This window comes from Lissotriton helveticus, chromosome 3_1, assembly GCF_964261635.1.
Source record: "Lissotriton helveticus chromosome 3_1, aLisHel1.1, whole genome shotgun sequence".
Classification (NCBI taxonomy): Eukaryota; Metazoa; Chordata; class Amphibia; order Caudata; family Salamandridae; genus Lissotriton; species Lissotriton helveticus.
In genome coordinates, this window is record NC_136061.1 from 1,656,342,969 (window position 1) to 1,656,368,202 (window position 25,234).

Consider the following 25,234-nt stretch of genomic DNA (forward strand, 5'->3'; position numbering starts at 1 on the left):
CTAACAAAAAATGTGTAGCAATGACAGAGGCATGACTGGGGTGACAAAGATATGTGCAATGCAAAATGTATTCAGATGTTAACAGATAAAGATGAACTGTGGAAATAAAGGAAAGACTCCCACAGCAGCACAGAAAGAGCAGTAGACTGCAGGGCTGTCTCCATTTAAAAGGTGCAGACGAGGTGGAGGCGAGGCAAGTTTAGCATTGCACAGACTAAAGTATTCCAGGGAGAGCAATACAAATGTAGCCATAACATCCCTGGAAAATAAACTAGTGAAAAATTAGATTTAAAGTAAATTTGGGCAAATTGGTTAGACTAGTTAAAAAAAAAGGTTGTTGACCAGTTACTCCTTGTAGATGCGAGGTTGAGTGCATGTGCAATTACAAAGAATGATATATCATTTCCAAGCATGAGACTCCACTTATAAATTCCCCTTTAGTAAATGCCCTTGTGAGGGCACCCTGTTTAGTCTGAATAAAGCTGTCCTCTTACTAATTGGCAGTCGCTGGAGATAGGCAAGATGACTAGGGCTAGGTCAGGCTGATAGTTGGAAGTAGTGAAGATTACAGTAAAGCACCATTGCGATTGACCTTTCCATTCCTAGCAGCAGGCCTCCCTGGCATTCAACATTATTGTTAAGCTAGTATTTCCTATTTCTATATGGTTGCTGAAGGAGGGAAATTACACTTTGCATGCAACTTTCTTATACGCTTACTGATGTTTTCCTGAACTGCTCAATGGTTATATTTCAGAGCTGGATTGGTAAGGAAACTGCATTTACATACCACGTTTTAGCTACTTATGCTTGAAAGTAACAATAAATTAAATCTGATTAAATCAAATATTTTGACTAAACGGAGTTGCTGTTGTTTCTTTTTTAGGTTATTGCATAAAGGAATGAACGTAGAAGACAAGCTACAAAGCATATTTCTTAAATGTGGTGGCATAGACGAAATGCAGTCCTCGAGGGCTTTGATTGTGATGGGAGGAGTATCTGACCATCCGTCAGTGCCCAAGGAGAGGCAAGAGGGTATTCACGGAAGCAGGCCACTGTCTCAACAAGACATCCTTGCTCCAAATCAGCTGTTGCATGACCCTGATCTTCGGCATCCCCAGGATATGCTATCGCAGGATGAACTCATGGTTCAAGAAGAGACTGTAAAAAACGATGATGAAGAAATTGAAACACAAGAGCAGCACCCTCAATCCTTGCCGTTTCCACTGAATCTTCCTGTAAGTGGTTTAGTTGTGAATAGTTTTCAATTGCATTTAACCTCTTTGTTTTATTACAAAAAAAAGTTACAGGCATTTGGACATTTGAATGGGGAATCTAGAGTCAGCATGCTATCAATAGGTAACAAATGCCGATAAACGTTTGAAGAGCAGAGCAAATTTTCGTTTTAGTAATATCAAATTACGATGACCGGCACACTTGAGTCCACCCGACACCGTTTCGGTGTGGGAACCGACCGACCGCAGGTCCCGAAAACCCCATTATAATGCGACGGCACATGGCGCGGTCGCAAACTCCCATTTCCCAATGGAAGCTTGTGCAGCGGTTGGAAACCGGCCACAGCACCAGCTCCCATGGAGAAATTCCTGTAAATCCCCGCACTGCATGGCAGGCACCTCATGCTGCCTACCACACCTGTGGTGGCAACGAACCAGAGGCTGCAGAGCCATGGGGGCCCTACTAGGGACTCCCAAAGTCACTTTCCTGCAGGCTTTTCATGTCAGAAAGCCGTACATGAAAAGCCTGTTGGAAACCGACATCATAATCCCGGGGGTGAGTGTTTGAAAAGTTTCAGCACTCCGTCCATCATCTCCTTGTGGTTGCATCATAATCCTGACAGGGGAAACTCCCTCCTTAGGGGATTATGTGCGCCCTCCTGACTGCCTGTCCTTGAGCCCATCGGAAGCCAGTTAGTCCGATCGGAGGCTTTTCGACCGACATTCTAATGAGCACCTCAGTGGATTTATGATGGTGGCAATAAAAAAGAATTCATCTGTGACAATGGTTCTTAACCTTTTCACGTCTGTGGACTTCAACTTAATCATTATTGAAATGCGGGAACGATCACTGAATCATTATGGGAATCTGGGCGCCCCCATTGAACCATTGCTGTAGCAATTTGGATGATTTGAATCTCAAAACAATACACAAGCATTCATCAAATAAATACTCAATTATGCAAAAAATAACATATTTAATTCAATTGACAAATATAAAAAAAATCGAAATTTTCAAGATTAATGGGAACGTTGAGGCTTTTCTAAATCCAACTGAGGCCACCCATCATCCATACTACATCCTGTTTGCTTCATTTGCACTGCTCCCACAAATCAATCTGAGAACATCAACTTAATTTTTAGCTCCCAGCTGCTAATTTCTACATATTTACTTCGCATTAAAATTTGTAATTTTGTTTCTAGATTTACATTCACTTTATTAATCTGTTAATATTATTTACATTTCTAAGCTGGTATGTACCCCTTGAGTAAGCATCGTGGACCTCAAGGGGTCCCCGACCACAGGTTAAGAACCGCTGTTGTAAAACATAGTTCTCTAATATTGAAATAGTTTAAAATCTCGATGATCTTAGTGTGCGTCTTGTCATGGGCTCTTTCCACCCTTACGAGGTTACTTCAAAACCATAAATGTGGGATGCTGGTACTGCGAAAGGCACAAAGGATTTTTTCAGCACCTTCAATTTCATCAAGTTAGTTGGAATTATAATTTTAAAAAGATCAAAGCTGCTCTATTTTCTTTGCTGAAAAGTGTCCTCACTGATTAGGGCAAAGATGTCAACCTTTGGCTTTGCCCCTAGTAATTCCTGAGATTGTTTTGCTATAAAGGAAAGGTGTTTAATAATGTGATATGTGCAAATCCAGTGTGATGACATACTGTATACTGAAATAAAAGTTACAGGTTTTCGTTTTGGATTCATTTTATTTTTGAAGCATCATTTACAGTGTTTTTGAGATCAGTTTATCAGATAATTGTAATGTAGATCTGCAGGTTTTTGTTGGTTTATCACCCTAGCTACCGGCTATTGAGTAGTGTACAAAAGGCCAACAGTTGTACACCCGTTGAGACTGCATGACTTGCCTATCCATATACATAAAATGCAAACCACCAATTAGCCCATTGAAATGCTAAAAACCAGGCACCTACACTAATGCGCTCCTGATATACCTATTTAGTTCTAAAGTTTTCAGGTATTTGCCTCCTCTTCTTGAACAGCGAAGAAGCCCAGGGAGATCAAAGGCTGAGTTTCTCCTCACTGCTTCAAGTTCTTTGGATTTATAATGGGTAAATGGAGAAGAAATCGATCAACACTGCCTTAAAACATAGAAAACAGCCTCTCTATCGTGTAGGCAAGTTTGCCGTAAAAATAGTAACGTTTGGTAGCGTTTTCTGTGTATATACGGGTTTGGAGAGCTCGCCGGATAATGAATCATCTGCTGTATAACATGCTGACTTGTTAAAAAAAATAGCTTGTAACTCAAAGAGCAATGGTTCTTTAAACCATTGTTTCTTAAAGGAAAGATGTTCTTCCAAATGCCCAATAAAGCGAACTCAGGGTAACCCCAAATAGAAGAGAAGTTTTCCAGCTAAAAGACTTGGTTCAAGCTTTGATCCTGTCTCGGCTCGATTATGCCAAGGCCCTTTACCTAGGAGCTCCACGTTCCTCTATTAAAAAATTACAGAGTGTGCAAAATTGTGCAGCACGTCTGCTCCTAAATATCCCCAAGAGCAATTCGGCGCTCTCACCACTTTACATTGGCTTCCTATCCAGGAGAGCATCCAGTTTAAGGCATTGTGCAAAGCACATAAAGCACTTTCAGGCAAGGGATCGCCCATTATTCGTTATATCATTCAGCCCTACCGTTCTAATAGGGCCCTGAGGTCAGATAACAAATACCTGGTAGCAGTACCGAAAATCAGAAGATGGCGTAGTGGAGGGCGTCTCTTCTCATATATTGTTGCCAAACTTTGGAATCACCGTCCCCTCCTGATTTGTACTGAGCCGAATCATCTGATCGTTCAAAGACAAATTAAAACTTTTCTGTTCCCCTAAATACTGCTCGGAGTCTGTGATTCGTCGCTAGCAGCGCTGCGATGCCCTCGGGTAACCATGCGCTTTAGAAATGTTAATCTAATCTAAGTTGTAAAACATAACTGCCATGGGTTAAAAAAAATGAGGTACACTGGGTAGCATAAAAGACCATGCTTATTAAATAGTGACCTGCACTGCCATGCAAGTAAAAATGTTAATTCTTGGTAAATATAATTTGGGCTAGGACCTACCGAATATATGGATTCCTTTCATTCTTAATATCCCTGTGCATTTTTATAGCCATGGAATCGTTTTTAGGTCTTGCCTACATGTTCTTGTAATTTTGTTGTCTGCCATACCAATTCTTACTGTTGACTTTGGGATAGCACATTGTTTACCATTGGTTCGCTTTCATGTAGTTTTAATGTGATTCCATTTTTAAAAGGCTCTCCAATGCCTTTTGGCTAGGTTTATGCTGTTGAAATATCATATACATTTATTCAGGCTTGCTTCTTAGTCAATCAGTTTCCTTCCTCTTGTGCCTCCTCTAGAACATAGGTTTTTTACCATCCTTTTCACTGTTTACATTCAGGAAACTATTTCTTTTTCCATTTCTTGAGAGTGCATGTGTTTTCTTGCTCTCTTCCTTGTGTGCTTATTCCTCCTTCAAATTCCCACCCTCCCCAATGGTCAGTTGCTCCCCACCCCACCTAGCTTTTCCATTGCTTCCCTCCAGTCCTCCCTTGCTTTTATTGTTTGCTTTCATTATCTTTTAATCCCCCCACCTCAAGCTCCTTTGTTTCTCTCCAGTTTTGTTGAGTTTTTCCCCTACGTGCTCCTCTGATGCTCCCCCGCTACTCCTGTTCCATTTTTTTTAGAACGTGTTTGAATGGCTGGCAGTTAGAATTTGTCACACCTTTTCAAAGCACACTTTCGTGCACATGTATTTATTTACTTTTTTTAAGCGCTCCACGATTGGAATCCCTCATCATTAAAAGCCAAATAAAAAATGTAAACAAAATGGTGGTGGCATTCTGCTATATGCCCACAAGCATGTGCCTAGTGCATGATGCATACTCACACTTATGAAGATGCATGCATGCGTACACATCATCACACTCTTTACATTTGATGTACAGTAACAGCAGAAAGCATATGTGTACAGGAGGGCGATGAGCTGTTTACTTGTTATGTGAAAAATATCTTGACACTTTCCAGGTCAATTCTGGGAAAAGATAGAAAGAGTGTTGGTGTGATGAATGCAGTGTACCTCTTGGGTCTTTACCTAGCCTCTCTATCTCAAGGATAGTGTGCAAGCCTCCCATATCTATGTCTCTGCATTTAACTAAAATATATACTGTCTATGCTGCATGTGTGGGGAGAGTGGTATCTTTAGGGTGTTGAGCTGTCCATTTGGAGACCCCTTTTGGCAAAGGAGAAGCACAGCCAGAAAACTCCACGATAAGGACACACCCTAAAGGGGAAAGTGGCCCGTGTGGCTCTTAGTGGAGGGCTGTCCACTTCACACCATATCTCACTTGACAAAGAAAGTGGCATATGCAGGGCCCAAGTCTTGGAATGGTTATGGTCAAGTTGAAAATGCTAAGACAAAATATAAAGTTAAGAAGTCTGTTCACTTTGTTTAAGAAAATGCGTCGCCCTGCTTTTGGTCCACCTAAAACAGAGAGCCAACATACTGTCACCTACAACTATCCAGTAGGCGAGGACCAACTTAAAGAATTGGCAATCTCTAGACCAATAACATTTTAAACAACCAGCTTCCAATATCCCACCATCCCCCTCCAACTGTCATTCTTTCATAGGCATCAATTTCAATGATGCTTTGTCTTACCCCTATTTCTGGGTCTTAAGTTAAGTAGTATAAGTAGCAGCCAGAGTGTAAAGAATGCATAAGGTCTCTGTGTGGGAAGGAGTTTGGACACCTCATGTGTACTTCCGAAAGTCATGTGCCAGAATTTGAATGAAGTGATCTTTGTTTACCTCTTAAGAGTTTAAGTCATGTTGTGGTAAGGCTATCTTTTCCATAGGCACTGTCCCCCATATGAGGTGTTATCCAAGCAGAGAACTTAGATCGGTTGTCCTTCCCCCATAATATGAGCATGTGCTGGATCTCCGGGATTAAGAACATGTTTAATTATTGTCCTCTAAGTGATTTTGGGGATCTTTGGGAAGCATGGGTGACCTAGTAATATGATTGTGGGGTCCCTCTGGATCTTAATTGTAAATGCCTCTTCAGTCTCTATAAGGACTTCGTCCCAATATCTGCCCAGCTTGTGGCAGTGCTATAGAAGATGCATCAGGGTGGCCATCGACCCATGTCCTCCTCTCCAGCAACTGTTTGGAGTTCTATATCAGCAGATCCGAATTTTATTTTGTGTCTCTCTTTCCCGAACATCTGAGGTGAACTTGCATGCTAGGTCGGAGATTTCCTCCCATTCTTTTTGCATCATCCCATTGCCTATCTCTTTTCACCTGATGTTCCTAGCCTGGTATTTATCATCTTGATAGAAATCTATAAGGAATCATTAAAGGATGGAGATCAGAGCCTTATTGTGTGAGCTATCTTTTAGCCGCCTTTTATTGATGGGTGCAACATCCAATTTATGAGCTCAGTATATACTAATTGTCCAGATTCTGGGAATAAATTTGTCGTTCCAGTTCTTTAACGGGTATTATTTGCTGATTTTTAAAAAGAGAGCCTACCATTATGCACTTCGGCTCTTGCCAGATTTTGGATTGCGAATGAGCCTGGTGTAAAGTCTCAATTGTATATTATGGGTTTAGAAGATGAAGCAAATAAGGTAAAGCCTGGCCTGCAGACAACCGAATCCCATATTGATAATGTTAATCTAGCGACAGAAGGGGAGTATATATTCCAACTTCTTTGCGATTAAAACCACAATAGGACCTGCCATAATGGTGTCTGCTATTAGGTGGCCTACAAAGCACCACTGTTTTTCGTTTCTTACTTCTCCCATTCCACAAGAAATCGCAATTGTTTCTTGGAAGTATGATATAATATGAGGGACTGGCAGTCATACTCGAGTGACTGGTTAAATAGGTTTGGACTATCTCTATACAGAGATTTATTTGGACAAATGTAGGCGTTTATTAAAGTCTGAAATTGTTTGAGTATGGTTGGAGGTGTTTGTAGTGGATTAGTTTAAAACAAGTAGAAAATCTGAGGTAAGGTTCTCAGTTTCATCATAATAATTCTTAACAGCAAAAGAAATTGCTCTGTGTACTATTTCTGAAAATCTCATTTTATTTAGTTCATCAGCAAAGAGGAGTTTAGCATTATTACTTCGGTGATGGTGCATCATATGTAAATTCTTAGATATTTTATTTTATCTTCTCACCAAGAAATGGGAATACGAAATTGCAGAATCCTTGTCTGTACCGGAAGAGGGTGCAGCAAGAGCACTTTAGATTTAATAAAATTGATTATGAAGTTAGAGATGTTTTGAACAATCTAAGTTCATCTAGAACGAGAGCACCAATTCTATGCCGTCTTTTAAAAATAAGGTCTTGACGTAAAAAAACAAAACATTTTGCCACATCGAGTGGTTGTGATTTTGGCCTGATACACAGACAGAAGATGAAGAAAGTGCCTTTGTGATACAAAAGGGGATGATGGACAGAGCGTTTGACCAAATCAAACACTCACCCCCAGTCAACTGATCTGGGTTTAATCCATCACCATCTTTAGATCACTCAGCCACCCCAGTTCAGACATGGCCATATGCAAATCAGTCTGACCCTGTGCCTCATGGGAACAGTCCAGCCCGAACTGCCAAGCCATGTCTTCCCTGGACCTGAAACCAGCATCCTGGGACCGGTTTTGGATTCATAATCCTCATCAGCCAGGCTATCTTGAATCCAGTGGCCAAGTGAGCAAGGGACTCACATCTGAGCATTCCCTGCCACACTTAGGGCCAACAAAGTGATACAAAAGGGGATGATGGACGGAGCGTTTGAGCAAATCAAAGACTCAACCCCAGTCAACTGATCTGGGTTTAATACATCACCATTCTTTAGCTCACTCAGCCACCCCCAGTTAAAAAAAACGATGGATTTAGGCCCAAAAGTGCAAAAAAACGATGGATTTAGGCCCAGATCTCTGTACTGGGGTGAATGTATGACAATGTTCTGCATTCTGTCCATCACCTGTTGTTTTTGCCTTTGTCGCCCCGAGTGGGATGGGTATGCTCAGACGTGAGTCCCATGCTCTCCACACCACTGGAGTCAAGCTATCCAGGCTGATGACGGCTGATAGCCAGAAACCGGTCCTTGGATGCTTGATTCCGGTCCGGGAAAGACCTGGCTTGGCAGTTCGGGCTGGAATGTTCCCATGAGGCACAGGGTCAAGGCTGATTTGCATATGGCCATGTCTGACCTGGGGTGGTGTGGAGTGCAAAAAAACAACAAACGATGGATTTAGGCCCAGATCTCTGTACTGGGGTGAATGTATGACAATGTTCTGCATTCTGTCCATCACCTGTTGTTTTTGCCGAAAGTGCCTTCGTCCCACAACATAATAAGATGCACCCAGACCCTTGACCTGTCATTGTGCCTTACTGATGCTATTAGATATGTGTTCTGAATCATTTAATGTACTACACATAATCTTCTTCAGGAATGTATAAAATGTAGCTATTTCTATTTTTATTCATTCTAGGGTGCCAAGAATAGTTAAAAGAATTAAGTTTAAAAAAGTGTGATCCACGTACTGCTATAACTTAGCAAGAGGACTGTTTAAGCCTTATGGGGTTAGATCAAGGATTACGATGTCAACTGCATAAAACAGGCAGGCCACCTGCGAAACCCCAGATATTGGGGATGGGAATGTAATCTTACCCTTTACGGTAGAAACTAGGTAGGTCAAATATAGAAAGAGAAAATAACTGTGCAAGCAAACACCCCTGCTTCAGGTCATTGTTTGTTGGATTAACCACACTGAATTGGGACACTTAGTTGAATACTGAAGCATGTGGGTCCAAACGGGCTAAGTCTTTGCCAGATTTTTCCGATACATTTTACAAGAAATATACATGCATTGAATTGCATTTAAACGGAGCTCTTTTATATTGTCATTATTATTAAAATGTGACATGGGTCAAGCCCTCCTTAACCCACGTTCAACATGTCTGGTCTGTGCACATCAGAAAACTAGCGAGACGCACGTCTAGCGCATGCATTTGCTGCTCGACCCTAAAGAATGTATAATAATTGGAGCCATATTACAATGCACAATTTTATGTATGATTGTTTTTTAGTTTGATATTCCTTTAGCAGTGGTTGTTTTCTTTAATTATGGAACTAGCCATACGGTTAAGGAGGACTCCAGGTCCATGTTACTAATTTTACTTCGTATTGCCTGCTTGATGCATTAGCCTTGTTGTTTTACTCTTTGAACTGATTTGAAGGTGTTTTTCCAGAGTTCATTTAATTAGATATTTCTCTTTACTCGGTTATTTAAGAATATTTTTTTAAAACGTTATTACAAAGCACAAGTTATTCACTTACTGCATGCATAGTGATATATCTATTCAGTATTCACATTGGCTCGTAATCTCATAATTTTGACCCTAATTGGAGCTTTTCGAATATACACTGACATACTGCTTTGAGTACAGTGTCATCTGTAACAAACTAGAAAACAAGGGCCAAACTGCTCTGGGAATATTGCCTTCTAAGTGATTCTAAACTTGAATCTCAACCTCCAACCTTACAAAGATACCGGATTCAGGGAAAATCGTTAACATTGCCCCTGTAGGTAGGAACAGTGCTAGGATTAAATGGGCAGGTGTTAACGCAGCTGATTTTATAAAAAATCAGTTGGCAAACAACCTGGACCAATTGCTAATTGGGCTGGCTTCTGAAAATAACCACAGGGAGACGCGGGATGCCCACATAATAATATCCAACCTCATTAACCAATCACTGACAATGACGGTTAAATCTTGTGGGAAATAAAAGAATAGGTGGTTTGATGGGGACTGCAGAAAGGCTAGGAACAGGATGATCTATATTGTAAACCAATATCCAAGGGACATCGAGGCAGTCTGCGCACCTTGAATACATTATATAATAATGTTATAAATCCAGGAAGAAAAAACCTACCTAAACTGAAGACTGGGTTCTGTTTTGGAGAACCTTTAATGCCCCCATGTTTACCAAGGGAACAGACCCTGACCTAGAATCTGCGTTTATTCCTGCCCAATGGGCAGAGCATTTTGGTTCAATATTTTCTAAGTCTGGCGCAGATGTGGGTGACCCCTTTATTGGGTAGCCGGTAGGATCAGATGGGGTCCCAATGGATGTGTATAGATCTAATTCCAGTTTACAGGCCCCTTTTCTAACCAAGATTCTCAATGCAGCAGGAGCCGGGTATGTACCTCCTATCTGGCCAACCTCCCTAATCATGCCAATTTTTAAGAATGGTTCCAGAAACGATCCAAAATGTTATTGGCCCATCTCCATGCTGGACTCTTCCGGCAAACTGTTGGAAAGAGCCTTACTAGAGAAATTGGAAGTACAGGCTGAAGAGAAAGAGATTCTCTCTAGTGCCTAGTATGGGTTTAGGAAAGGCCTGGGGTCTCTTGAGCAGTTGCTCAACTTGACTATATTAATGCGGAAGTATACCCAAGCCATGGACGGATCACCCTGTTTTTGTTTAATTGATCTTAGTTGTGCCTTCGATTTAGTTGATCACAGGAAGCTCTGGGAATGTTTGGATAAAAAGAATGCCCCCAAGGACATTATTTCATTCTTAGCCCACTTGTACAAACATCTAGAGACAAAAGTTAGATTTGGAACGCAAGGCGAACTAACAGAAGATTTCTGTATAAGGAGAGTGGTTCGATAGGGGTGTGTAATAGGGCCCCTCCTTTTTTCATTATACATTAATGATGTGGAAGAAACGCTTCAAGCGGTGGGTGCAGATACCCTAGAATTGGTAAGCGGCAGGTGCCAATACTTCTGTATGCCAACGATACAACTTTTTTTACCATGTACTCCAAAAAGCCTTCAACTTAAAAAACATTTTTTTACAGGGTTTATGGGAGAGAGGAGTATGACAATGAACATTGCCAAAACATTCACAATGAGTTGTGGTCGTGCAGGAGGGAAACAACATACCTTTTTTTATTAAAGGGAGTAAACTACAAAAAAACCAACACTTTCAGCTAGTTGGGGATCCAGTTTTCCTCTAAACTGGACTGGCAGCGCCAAAGGGAGATTTGTGTCTCCAACATGATCAGGAATAAAGAAGGATTGATGAGGTTTGCCTCTAAGTTAGGCATAACACCTATTGCCCAGATGCTCACCTTTTTATAACTCAAAAACAATTTCAACCGCAGTGTATATCTGGGCCATAGGGCGGAAGAGTGTCCTACAGATACCAGAAAATACCTTTAAAAGGCCCTGTTTGGCCTGGACGAGGCTGAGCGGAATCTGTGGTCCTATCCAGAGGACATCTTATGGTATTAAAAAAAGAAATTTTTAGAGCATATGCTTGAAGCCTGCAGTTGAAGAGGGAAAAAGTAGATCTTCCCAAGGTCACAGTAGGGCGGTACTGAGTATCGAATGAGGAGTTAGGGTGTAAACTGTACCTTACAATAGTTAACAATGCACAGCAAAGGTATATTTTAACCCGCTTCCATCTGTAAATGGTAGGAATATTGTGGATTCCCGCAGTTTGCAGAGTTTTCTCTCCAAGAAATGTGAGAAGTGCATGGTTTTAGCCAAAGTTTGATGTTTGCAAGCACTGTGTGTAAGAAAAAGAATTCACACAAGTAACACCACCCAGTACTTCACTGACTGTTTAGTTTTCAGAAAGGCTTGGTGTTGTTTGGAGAATGCAGAAATGAATGAAAAAATGTAGCTATCACAGAAAGCAATTTAGTGCAGACGTTTATTTATTTTATTTATAACGTTTTATATATTCAAACAACAAGAGAATAAGGGATTCAGAGGTCACTCTCCTACCCCTATCAAATATAATTCTACAACTAAAGAGTGACTAAACAGTTAGTGTGCTGTATAAAATATGAAAAACACGGGAAAGGAAAGACAACTCTATTGGTAAGAGGAACAATTCTATTAGTAAAAAGAAGCCTAACTCACCCTAGTGGTGACATGCTTCATCATGGGGTTCCCACGAGGGAGACCGAATGTCCCCCCCGTGTGCTTCAACGCCTGCAGTTGCAGCGGAGCAGGTTTGTTATGAAACAGTTTGTGCTCTGTGATGTGAGTGCTAATTTAAAAGATCCCAGCAGTACCTAGAAAAAAACTTTATTAATGGGCCAGCTGGTCACATTAAAAACAAGTGCGGACTCTGTAGTGATTTTTTTGGGAATCACTGTGTCCTAAAAAAAGGGTCAGGTCAACATGTTTCTGCTGTTACATGCCATATTCGGCTCAGCTTTCATCAGGACCATGAAGTGAAATCCCCCAGGGGTCCATGCTCGCTAAGGCACGTCCACACCGTGAGGATATGTATGTGAAAAAGATTTTAAAGGTTTTTGTTTTCAAAAACTCACGGTTCTGCACCGTATCAGTGAACTCCTAGAAGTCACCAGGAGCCCATTAACACACAGAGAATCAAGTGTGCCACATAGATTAGCAGCGGGGCATCATTTTCACGCTGCGTGTCATTAACTACACAGCGACTCGCCGCCATCCACCTATCTCCGTGTCCGCTGCTATCTGGAGATCTCCAGATAGCAGCGGACACGGAGATAGGTGGATGGCGGCGAGTCGCTGTGTAGTTAATGACACGCAGCGTGACTTCTAGGAGTTTACTGATACGGTGCAGAACCGTGAGTTTTTGAAAACAAAAACCTTTAAAATCTTTTTCACATACATATCCTCACGGTGTGGACGTGACTTAGCGAGCATGAACCCCCGGGGGATGTCACTTCATGGTCCTGATGAAAGCTGAGCCGAATATGGCATGTAACAGCAGAAACATGTTGACCTGACCCTTTTTTTAGGACACAGTGATTCCCAAAAAAATCACTACAGAGTCCCCACTTGTTTTTAATGTGACCAGCTGACCCATTAATAAAGTTTTTTTCTAGGTACTGCTGGGATCTTTTAAATTAGCACTCACATCACAGAGCACAAACTGTTTCATAACAAACCTGCTCCGCTGCAACTGCAGGCGTTGAAGCACACGGGGGGGGACATTCGGTCTCCCTCGTGGGAACCCCATGATGAAGCATGTCACCACTAGGGTGAGTGAGGGTTCTTTTTACTAATAGAATGGTTCCTCTTACCAATAGAGTTGTCTTTCCTTTCCCGTGTTTTTCATATTTTATACAGCACACTAAAGTTTTATATAGCCTGAACATGACCCACTTGGGTATCAGAGCGCTTGCTATCACACAATTATACATACAATCGGAAATCACATACAATACAAAAGAGGTAGACATTGGTGTTTGGATTTAATCGGTGGCAAAAAGTCATCAGAGCTAAAGTTTTAGGATGTTCATTTGTTCATTAGAAACATTTCCGCTTCTTTTTTGAAGGCGGTAGAGGAGGAGATTCTGTTTACATCTGTGGGAAGGGTGTTCCAAATCTTCGGTGCGAAGGATTGTGGTTTCAGTAGTAGGTTTAGTAGTAGTGAGCTCTAGCTTCGCGAATGTCTGCAACCTCCTGACCGCTCCAGCTTTTGTGCTAAATTGCTGGGGCTGTTGCTATGTAGGGCTTTATGTGTCATGCAGGCTAATTTAGTTGTATTCTTGCCTTGTAGGGTAGCCAGTTCAGAGCCTTCAAGGCCGGGGTGATGTGGTTATTTCTTTTTATTCCGGTGACCAGCCTGGCCGCAGCGTTGGCACGTATTCTGGCAAATGCAGAATTTTCTTTACCGTGGGGGTTTTTTTCAGCCCACTTGCGAAACAACCTATAGCACAGTGTTTGCAAGTTGAACTGCCATCTATCTATTTTAGGATGGTCGGTTAAATGCATTTCTCTTTGTTGATTAGGTTTGGTGTTAGCGAGACCTTTTGATTTTTCTAAATTTATGTAAAATGCTCTTACACAAAGCAGCTTTCATCCTTTCCATCCGTTTGTCTGTTCTTGTGTCATTCTCATTTTGTTTCTGCCCTCTACAGCATACATCATGAGGCAGTGTGTCAGCTTACTTCAGCCACCAACTAATTTTACCTTGAGTGATTGCATTTAGCCCTTTCACCAGGAGCATATTCGCTCACAAGATAGTTTCTTTCCGTGCCAGTGTTTTTGTTGTTACTTTGTTATTGCTTTAGGGTAGCCTTTGTAGAGTCTGATATGATAGCAGGACACTTTCTACCACATGAGAGCACAGGGCGCTTTTCAGCTTTATCTGTTCCTGTCTCCTACCAATGCAGTTGTGAATTCCTTTTCATGTGGCCTTTGTTTATCTGACTACTGCTTTTTCACTCGATACCACCAGCTCACATGAATTCTAAATACAATCGCATGAAGGGGCTCTCTATCTTTGCAACTCTGTCTGTCTGGCATTCCTTCTTTCTGTCCTTTATTTCGTTCCCTCTTCTATCTTTCTTTCTTATTTCCCTCCTTCTTTCTCTATTTTTTCTGTCCTTTTTTAGGTCGAGCCTAACTCATCGCGCATGTGCTGCTCTATGGGAGGCTTCTTGTGAGCACTCCAAACTTCCCCGAGACTTCTCTGTGTGGGTCTGGCAACTCCCATGCATTCCATTGGCCTTTGTGTGTGGCTTTCAATAATGAAAGCACGGATATGGCCAAAGACTGGTGCATGTCCCGCCTTTTCTGTAAACGTTCACTCCCATTGCCTTTGGATCTCCGGAGCGAGCAGCGGCGTGTAGGTGGCAGCTGCATTCCTGGCGGGTCAGGTTACACGCATCACGACATGCTTTCGCTTTTGCTTGTTTTTCTTCTTGTGAAGCACAGAGTGCTCGCCCCTCCTCCCAGTCTGGGCTTCGCAGCCTAGTCGTGGAATTTGTGTCCCACTGAAGCCTCGTTTTAGGACTTGTGCCCTGAGAACACTGCCATAATTTGTTTGCGTCCGTGAAAGCGCGCACGTCCCCTACGGCTACTTGTCTAAATTCCTGCATTGACTTGCATTGTAAACAGTTCCAGTGATGTAACAGCTTCACGTTTGAATCCTTTCCCGGGTCTCTTCAGCACAGGGGAGCGTGCAGTGAGTCATGGGAGTCTAGGTAACGTGCACGTGCGCTTTCGCTGGGTCGCTTGACGGGCTGCGGTGAGTGGGCGCAGAAGGCGTGGCATAGCAGGCTTGTGCTAGCCCTGGGTCTGACACCCACTGCCCCGTCTTCTCCTCACCCAGCTCGTGCTGGCCCACCACCATGCGTCTGTATGGAGGTAGCGCCGGTTCTCGAACCTGCGTCGCAGGCGCTACTATTAATAAACATGGCTGCAGGAGAACTATGGGGTTCTGGAGGCGGTCGGTTGTTCGTGTTTGATCGCCACCTCGAACAGACCGATAGCGAGGAGAGGGTGCTGGAGGTAGCAGTTACCGGGACGTCCGAGCCGCTGTGTGTCAGGTAACTGGGAGTTACCTGGACGGGGGCAGTATCCCTGTGTCAGTGGGGTAGCTTTATGTGCAGCGCCCTCTGCAATGTCGGCTCCCGTGCTTTGAGGGTTTGACAGCTTCGGCCTTACAAAGGTGCACCCCTTGAGCCTGTGGTGTGCGACCCCCTCCTTGAGCATCTAGTTGGTCTAATGTTAATGTCGTTTCGGTGCAGAGTTATTGTGTTTCCACACAGGCTAGATGCAAATTCAAAGTATCCATCTTGAGTCGTGGGCAGTGCATCCTTACATGAGTACTGCACCTCCCAAGTTCCCATGGCAACCTTCTGTATACTGTGGCCATTGTATTGCTGTATAAAGGGACCTTCCAAGAAAATGCTCTTACAGACACCCAGCACAAGTTTCCGGGGGCTGCCTGGACCTATGTAAATTTCTATGTGTATACAATCTTCCATTGCACCTTTTGGCCTCGTGACCTCTCCCAACTTTAGTGGTAACAACTCCTCGAAGTGCTATATAAATGTAATTGCAATCACATCCACATCAATGTATAATTTTCAGGAAGTGATGTGGGTTTGTTATACCTCTTCGTTCGTTTCCCAATAACTGAAAACAGTTGGCATCAACTAAAACCTTATAAATGCAACGCCATGTAGAAGTGACATTTATGCTTTACATGACCAGAAAGAAGGCATGTGCGACCTCCTCTACCCTAGCTCTATTAACTGTATTCTAGGCCAATAGGGTGTGCAATAATCATCAGCCAGAGCGTTGATCAGCACGCAATCAAAGGAACAATTTTGGGTGAAAAATAAACACCATTGTTCAGATTGTAGCATTGTAGCCCCCTTCTGGTCACACCTCCTCTAGTGGCCTGCTACTAAAAGTGCTGAATTGTACTTTATTTTTGTTTGCGTTTCCTAACCTCTCGCAATTAACTTCCAATGAATGTCCCGCCTTGAAACAACGCGAGCATGTGGCTCTGGCAATTTATGTATTTGTATACACAGCAGCGATTGATTCCCTGGGAGTTGGATGGCTGCTTAGCTGCTTCCAAGTGTGCTCTGTATCTCACTGGTACCACAAGCGGAGGCTGAAGCCAGCAGACAACTGGTGCTTCTGAGTCCTAGACAGTCATGTGTATACTGCAATTGGTGAGTGAGTTCACTTACCTCCTTAATGAGTCCCCTTCACCTCCGAACCATCAGCTTTCATGCATCTCTGAACTGTGCTCAAGCCATGGCTTGCATCAGAGCTGCTTCTCTCATACTCATAAGTCCCTGGCAGGCAAGACATTACATGTACATGCCAACATATTGCTTCTTCTCTAACCAAAGACATCCATTTTTTTTTTTTTAAGTTTTCAAAAACCTTTATTCGGGTATCGTCAAACACACACAGCTATCAGCCTACAACCCAGAGGGCCGGCAGCAAACATGAGTAGTAAGGTCACACTATCTGTGTCGAGCAACCACAGCCAATAAGCCGACAACCCGGGGGTCCGGCGGCGTGAAGTAGAGTACACACATTCGACTCCAGTTCCCATGATGTGTCTACGCCCCCCACCCCGTCCCGAGTCCCCAGAGAGAAGGCAGACTTCAGGTATGGAGTATCGTTGTGACTGCAATGCCATGATGAATGCAAGTATCGATCCTACCCACTAAACAATACATTAACCGTCCCAAACAACCCCCCCACCCCACCCAAACTGCCCGCTCTCGGATCGTTCGCTTAGAAAATTAGGCCGTTACTCAGTCCCACAACAATCTGTAATAAAGCAGTACACACACCCGTCCCCCCTCCACCCAACCCCACCGCAAAAAACAGGATCGTCCAGGTAGCCGTCTACTTCAGTATACCTCCAAGTGTAAGTGTATATAGCAAAGTTCACCGCCCTCAGGCCGCCCTACGTGTCCCTTGTGCAACGCAGTTAGATCCCCCCCCCCTTCCCAGGTGACACTAATGGAGTGAATGAGTGCCTAGTCTCCAGGGCCAATTATCTGGCTTAATTCCGAGAAGACGTCTTCCCAAAACGTATTAATACCGGGGCAACTCCACGCCATATGCATGAAGTCCGCTACTGGGGCATGACAACGCTCGCACTCGGCAGTTGGTCGGAGCCCGTATCTATGTAGACGTTCTGGTGTGTAATATACACGTTGTAGATATTTGAAATCGGTTAGTCTGTGCCTAGCGTTGAGTGACAGTTTCCTAGTGTTTAGACAACAGTATTTCCACATGACATTGTCAATCTGTATCTGCAAATCGCGTTGCCACTCCAGCCTGGCCTTCGAGAGTTGCTGTTCCCTATGTTGGAACCCTATTTTAAATAAACATGTGATCAATTTGCGCGACGAGGGTGTTTTAATCACATAAGTAAGCTCTGGGATTTCTGGGGGCTCGGCCATGTCTGGACCCAAAAGTTCAGCGAACGCAGCCCGTACTCTGTGAAAGTGGAAGCGCTGTAATAGCGTGATCGCTACACCGGTGGGTGCGACCTGGTCCCAGGATTTAACGACTCCGTCCCTGAACAGGTCTCCCAATGTTAAGATACCCAACTGGTTTAGGGCACGCGTAACCCCCCTTTCGCACAGCGGGGCCAGCCACACAGTCCACTCTATCGGAGTAAGTGGGGAGTACAGCAGTACACTATCTTGCTCCTTCACCAGCGCGTGCCAGGCATGATTTGTAGTCTTCATCGAGTCCAGTAAACCCACACGGCGATCAACCGGCTGGAATGCCGTGGCTGGAGGGGGGAGCGTGTCCGCAAACAAACGTTCCAAGATCACGTGTGGAATATTGCGATCCTCGTGTATCCATGTATGAAGATGTGCTGCTTGTGCAACACGGTAGTATCGCTCCATATCTGGTGCACCCAGTCCACCCAGGTCATATGGGAGCATAAGGACTCTCCATTGAACTCGAGGTTGTTTACCACCCCAGGCAAGTCGTATAAGAGTCTGTGTTAAAGTTTTAAAGAAGGCTTTAGACAGGACCACTGGGATGTTATTAAATATTAACAAGAATCTGGGCAACACTACCATCTTCATTAGAGCGATACGTCTCAGCAGGGATAGTGGAAGCCTGCACCACCTATCCACATTCTCAACTAGCTTAGTGTACGCATCGCCATAATTTTCCCGCACCAATATATCTGGATGGAGTTTGATCCCTAGGTATCTGACCGGTTCCGTAGACCACTGCAGAGGTTACTCCATATCAAATTGCTGCGTCACCGGCGTCAACGGGAACGCCACCGACTTGTTCCAATTCACTTTTAGGCCAGAGAGAGCTCCGAAACGGACCACCTCCCTCAGCACTGGAGAAAGGTTAGTCTCTGGGTTCCGGATATACAACAATGTGTCGTCTGCATATGTGGAAATGCAGATCTGATATGTGGGGAAACTAATGCCCTCGTTCTGATGATATTCCCGGAGCGCGCACGCCAGTGGTTCTGCCACCAGGGCGTACAGCAAGGGGGAAAGGGGGCAGCCCTGTCTAGTGCCCCTGCCTATGTCAAAGGCGTCCGTGACCCGGTCACTGATGCGCAACCTGGCCTTAGGCTTGTAGTGCAGGGCACCTATCATCTGCAGGAAGGGTTCGCCCAGCCCGAACTTTCGGAGTACTCTTGACATGAAGGGCCACTCTACCGAGTCGAAGGCTTTCTCCATGTCAAGGAAAACCACCAGCGCTTTGTTCTCAGGTCTCACATGTTGCATTGTCCCCAGAACAGTGCGTATGTTGTATGTGAGGTTCCGATTGGGGACAAATCCAGCCTGTTCTGGCGCGACCAATTCCGGCGCAAGCAAAGCCAGGCGTGTTGCCAACACCTTGGCGTACAATTTGGCGTCAATGTTTATCAGGGATAGCGGCCTGTAGGAGCCGCATTCATTGGGGGGCTTCCCTGGCTTCAGAAGTGTGACAAGTAGGGCCTCCCTCATGGAGTCAGGCATACTGCCCTCTACACATATGTCATCAAAGAGGGTGGAAAGAAATGGTATCAGCTTGTCTTTGAATGTCTTGTAAAAGCCCACTGTTAGCCCGTCTGCACCAGGGGCACAGCCGGACCGCATCTCCTCGAGCGCCTCCGCGATCTCCTCCTTCTGAATGGGCATCATAAGGAATTCTCTCTGTGAGTTGGACAGTAGAGGCATTTTTATGTAACTTAGATAATCGTCAATTTCCTCCTCAACTCTGAAGGATTTAGACTTGTAAAGACCAGAGTAATAATTCTTGAATTCCCCTATTATCTCCGATTCTTCCGTGAGTACCCTCCCTGTGAAAAAAAAAAGACATCCATTTTTAACTGACAAGAGTTCATGCTATATGCAACACGCTCAGGCAGCTCTGGCCTTTTAACAATAGATGGCATTCTGGGACTTGTATTGCTTTTAATAGTGATGTATACAGTAAAAAAAACATAACATGCTAAATTTTGGTTGGTTGAGCCCTAGCTCATTGAAGATGTGGTATGTGACGTGGATTGACTTGACGATTATGGTACCATGCCTTCAAATCTGTAGTAAAATGGTTAAACCACTAGGTGCAGTACTTGTGGAGTGGTTTGGCTCAGGAATTCCCTTCCTGTTAATTTACATAATAGTTTGGGGCAGCAGGGTGAGTAAGATTTGTTACTAGGTCTTGCACTTTGCGAATAGCTGGATGCTGCTGTGGTGTGCTGCTTTTCACAAGTAATCGTTTTTTTTTATAAATCTTTTTATTAAACACCATCGACAACACACACGTTATTGTTGATCATCCCCACGGTTCCTCCCAACACAATTAAACTCCACACATTTCCAATCCAAACCATTTGATTCGACACCATACCACATTATTCAAATCAACAACACAATTGCACAACGCTCCACATACATTCAATCCACACCACAAAATTCAACAGCACACCACATAATTAAACTCAACTACATACCACTCCAAAAGACAAAATACCATTACATATAATTACACTACATAACGCACAATCCCACTCCACTTAAATCCAGTACACTCAATACCACATAATTACTATCCACATATTTTCACTGCACACCATGCCACATATTTCCACTACACAAATGCACTCCACACCATTTAATGTTACAACTAACTAGTACAACCCACATAGTAACACTACACAACCCATACATACACTCCATAATACACCGGTAAAAAACAATGCCATTTGCAATGCCAACACCTGCAACTCAAGCAAATAGGAAACCTATTCCATTTCCAATGCTTGTTTAATAGGGTCGTTCAGTTGTACGTAATGTCTTCCTGGTTATATATAAGATAACAAAAAATGCTTAACACTTTTTTATTATAAATTTTCAAGATGCTGTACAGCAGCCTCACTGCCTTACAACATAGCTTAAAGACATTGGCAAAATCAATAACTCTGGCTAAACACTAATTAGGTCCCAAAGGTGAGACCTATTGGCTATGCCAATGCTAGTTGTTCTTACCATTATCTTTCCTTCTTTTTTTCTTTCCTTCTTTTTTCCTTCTTTTATTTGTCTTTCTTTCCACCCTCATTTCCTTCTTTCTTCTCTTCTTTCTTTCTTGAGTTTTTCTTTTTGCTTTCTTCTTTCTTTTTGTCTTGCCCTCCTCTTTTTTGTTCTCATCTTCCTCTTTTATTCATTCTTTCTCACCTTCTTTACCATAGACTGTCAGCCAATGCCAGACCAGTTGGCTTTTTTTAAGCCTGTATAAGCCAAGACCTTATGATTTTTCTAGAATTATGTGTATGTAGCACCCTTAAGTTCAAGAGAACATTGGCAATTTGTGCACTTTTGAGACCATAACAACTTTTTTGCTTTTGGCCATTGGTTGTGTTTAGATTGGTGAGGGCCCATCAGTTTCCCGAATAATAATGTTTTGCAAAAACCATGACAAAAACAGGAATTACTAAAAGGCTGGCGGCCAAAGCCAGACCTATTGGGTTTGCCAGTGCTTGTTTTTACAGTGCTAAAGATACATTTCACGTTGAGAGGGAAGGCCACAAAACAACAAAACTACTATTGCACACCCATCCATTACTCAAGAACAGACACATGCTGGTTGGATGTGGCACAAGGGCAAGTGAAACTTTGAAATTGCATATGCTATTAACAAATGATCTCCAATAAATCAAAATGCAGAAATCACTGTTTATAAGATAATTTGAATATTAAAATACTCAAACTGTGACTCGCAGCTCATGAGAAGTAAAGCCACATCCAGGCACTAACCACTTTATAGTCCGATTACACGTCTTTCCTTGTCCACGCACACAAAGCCAATTCACAACGCCAGCTGCAGGCCCAGCGCATCAATAAACTGTGCTCGTCATTTTCATACTCTTACAAGATGGATAAATCAATCACACTACCAGTCACACAGTCTTCGGCCAACTGACATATAAACATGCCTTCAAGCAAATCACTACACACATACTACTGGCCAACAGCCACACACACTGCCAGCAAACTGCCATTTACACACTGTCTGCAAACTGCCACACAATCACACCGTCAGCCAGACATCACCATTAAGATCCAGGCCACTTTCATTTTTAAAACACTTAAAAAATGAACACATTAGACACACAAAACTTGCTGTTTTTTATTTTTTATATTTAACTTTCAACTAAAGACTGCACATTAAAATTTCAGGCTTTTACCAATTCATAACCCATCTTTGGGCAGATGAGAATAATCAACTATGTTTGCATGCACGTCAACTGTTACTAAAACATGTCAAAATTTAAAATATATGGCAATACAGACCATATTCTTCAGGTGCCTTTTACTCTCCGGGTTGCTCCCAACATTTCAGTTGTGTTTGGTATAGTTTAAAACGTGTGTGCACATATAGGCCATAATTAATAAGAGACACTGGACAGTACATACAATATTCTTTTCACATTTCTCTTTGGACACAGACTCTGCACCTCCGACAAGGAAAATCATTTTGGGGGTTTGGGAGGATGTATTCAGGAAAAGTGGCGATCTTTCCTTCTAGCCACATTCTCATCTACTCCGATTTCTGGAACAGTAGCTTGCGCCACAGCACCAAGACTGTTTATCACAGACTGCTGAAACTGTGCAATCGTAATCTTGGTATCTGGAGAAATCTCTTTGAAAACTACTTTGCGTCAGGCAAGGGATGTCGAAGATTGTGAGCTAAATCCACTTAAGCACTGTGCTAATAGATAAGCTATTAGCACAGTGCAGAAGTGATCATGAAGGAGGTAGCCAATGGAGGGGCAAAAAAGTTGCTGATATTTTATCACTGCCAGTGGTTATCAGGTTATTGGTTGACCCACCATGGTTGCCCTTGCACTTTTGGAATCAGTGAAAATATGTAGTGGGAACCTGCGGGAACACTTTTTCACAAAGATCATCGATTGTACGCTAGTGATTTCTGCACAGGAGTACAGTAGTTTTAAGAATTGTCCAAGGTCGTCACTGTAGCGTGTGACACAATTTACTCTAAACGTAATGTTACCCAAAAGAGCATGTGTGTAAGAAATGTCATAGGGGCAGAGCAGTGCAATGAACTACTTGCTTTGAAATATAAATACAGACTAGCTGTCCTGACGCTCGCAACTATTCACAATGAATATACTTTACCCGTGACTTGTTTGGGGTTAGATACTAGGAGTGCACCTGTTCGCTTTCTTTTTTTTGTTTTATTATTTGTATTGCAAAATTTTCAAAAACAAAAATTAAAACAACAAGCCCCACCATACCAACTCCCACCCTCCCTACACATAAGGTGGCATTCACAAATACTTTCATCAGATTGCAGTCAACATTACCTCAAGCGGATCGTCAAAGGGGACAATAATAAAACTGGGTAATTCAAATTGAAACCATTACATTTCATTGAAGAAAAAAGTGCACCCATTTAGTCTAAAGTACAATGTGCAAAGTCCTGCTCGCTAACCAGTCACTCATCTTGCCTCAAGCCATTTAGTCAAAGGGGCCCAACTTCTCAACCCTTTTTCCTGGGACTAAACACCTCTCCTTGAATATACTGCCTTTTCCAAGTTGTTTACTGCCAACAGCCCAACCATTGATGAATTACTGGTGGATTTGAATCTAAGCAGGCAGATACGGAGATAAGCACACCCTTGTTATACCTCTATTAAAATCCACGCCTGGGTTAGGGTGACCTTTAACTTCAAATTATAATAAACAAAAATCTCCATATATCCTCTTTCACAATCAACAAGGGATCACATGTGGCAAACATATGTACTACATCAGCACCAAACAACTGACACTGAGGACATCTTGTCCCTTTATCATCATCTCATTTAGCAATCCTGCTAGGAGTTTAGTAAAGATTAAAACGGGTATTATAATGTTGCACTTGTAGCCTTGCTGTCAGTAAAAGTTTGTGCAAGTGAGATAGATTTCAAAAAGGGCTTCTCTTGTACTGTTATTTTCTCCTGCCACCTCCTGGCTTGTCTATCAAAGTCGTCTTTCATAAAAGGAAACGGAAAACGAAAAATTACCACAATTGCACAATCTTGTTTACAAATAAGTAAATCCAACAAGTCCACTCTGTAAAACCCATTGGACCCAACCCTTCTGCCTCAGAAAGTCCCGAGCTTGAAGATAGTTAAAGTCTCTTTGGCAAACCTTAAAACCGACTTTGTAACTTCTTCAAAAGAAACAATCCCAACAACAGAAAGAAAAATGCCCCAACCTGCTGAGCCCAATTGTATTTAAATGAGAGATATATTGATCCCCAAAAAATCTGGCAAATTCCTATTCTTCCAAATGGCCATATAAAAATTAAATCGCCCAATCGCCATCATCTGGCGAGCAGCTGACCAACCTTGAAAGAACATTGTTGAGTCTTAAAATGTACTCTTTTAAAATAGCTAAACTCAAAATTCCGCCACAGGTTTCCCTAGGCTTCAGCACCAATTTAACAATTAAAAGGAGGTGGAAATGTGATCCCCCAACATCCCCACCCTCATCTCCTGTAGCAAAATACGACTATGTTACAGAGTGGTAGCCAATAATACAGTTTAAAATTAGGAGGAGCCCACCCACCTCTCTACCGTGGCAACATAAGAAATTTCAGGGCTCTTCTAAGTTTCGCATAGACCTAAAGAAACCAGAGATAATATCCTCTAATTTCTTAAGCCGCTGACTCTTGATTTCTAACGTTCCAACCTTGCCTTGTCCCCCTCTAAATCCCAAAAGTCTCTGATAGATCTCTGCCACTGGATTATTATACAACGCCTTAGCGGCCCGACAATATCCTGGTCTGATGCCCACTCTCTGCATTGCTACCCACAAATATTGCCAGGAGACCTTATTGAAGGCTTTCTCTGCGTCTAGCAGAGTCAAAGCCGTAGGGTCCCCTGCAACATAGGCAGCATCAAAAAGAGTTATTACCCGCCGGGTGAGGTATGTTGTCCCCCTCCTGGGAAAAAACCTGTGTTGTCTTTCTGAAATCACCTTGACTATTACTTGAAACAGACAAGTATCCAAGATTTGTTAGTAGATCTTTGGTCGATAAGGAGTTCTAAAAGCAACATATCTTTTTTAGGAAAAACAATTATTTTAGCCATAGACCATGATTTCAGGGAGCTTCTCCCATTATAAATGTGTACAAACAGGTTAG

At 42.8% G+C, this 25,234-nt stretch overlaps 1 protein-coding gene across 1 annotated transcript in view; it reads left to right on the plus strand.

Moving 5' to 3' along the window:
- Nucleotides 1-25,234, plus strand: part of ZNF148 (zinc finger protein 148) — a 171,343-nt gene that overhangs the window by 23,910 nt on the left and 122,199 nt on the right. Inside the window, exon 2 of the mRNA XM_078682438.1 lies at nucleotides 884-1,235. Within this exon, the coding sequence (XP_078538564.1) occupies nucleotides 900-1,235 (336 nt within the window). The 5' untranslated portion in view covers nucleotides 884-899. The remainder of the gene's footprint in view (nucleotides 1-883; nucleotides 1,236-25,234) is intronic.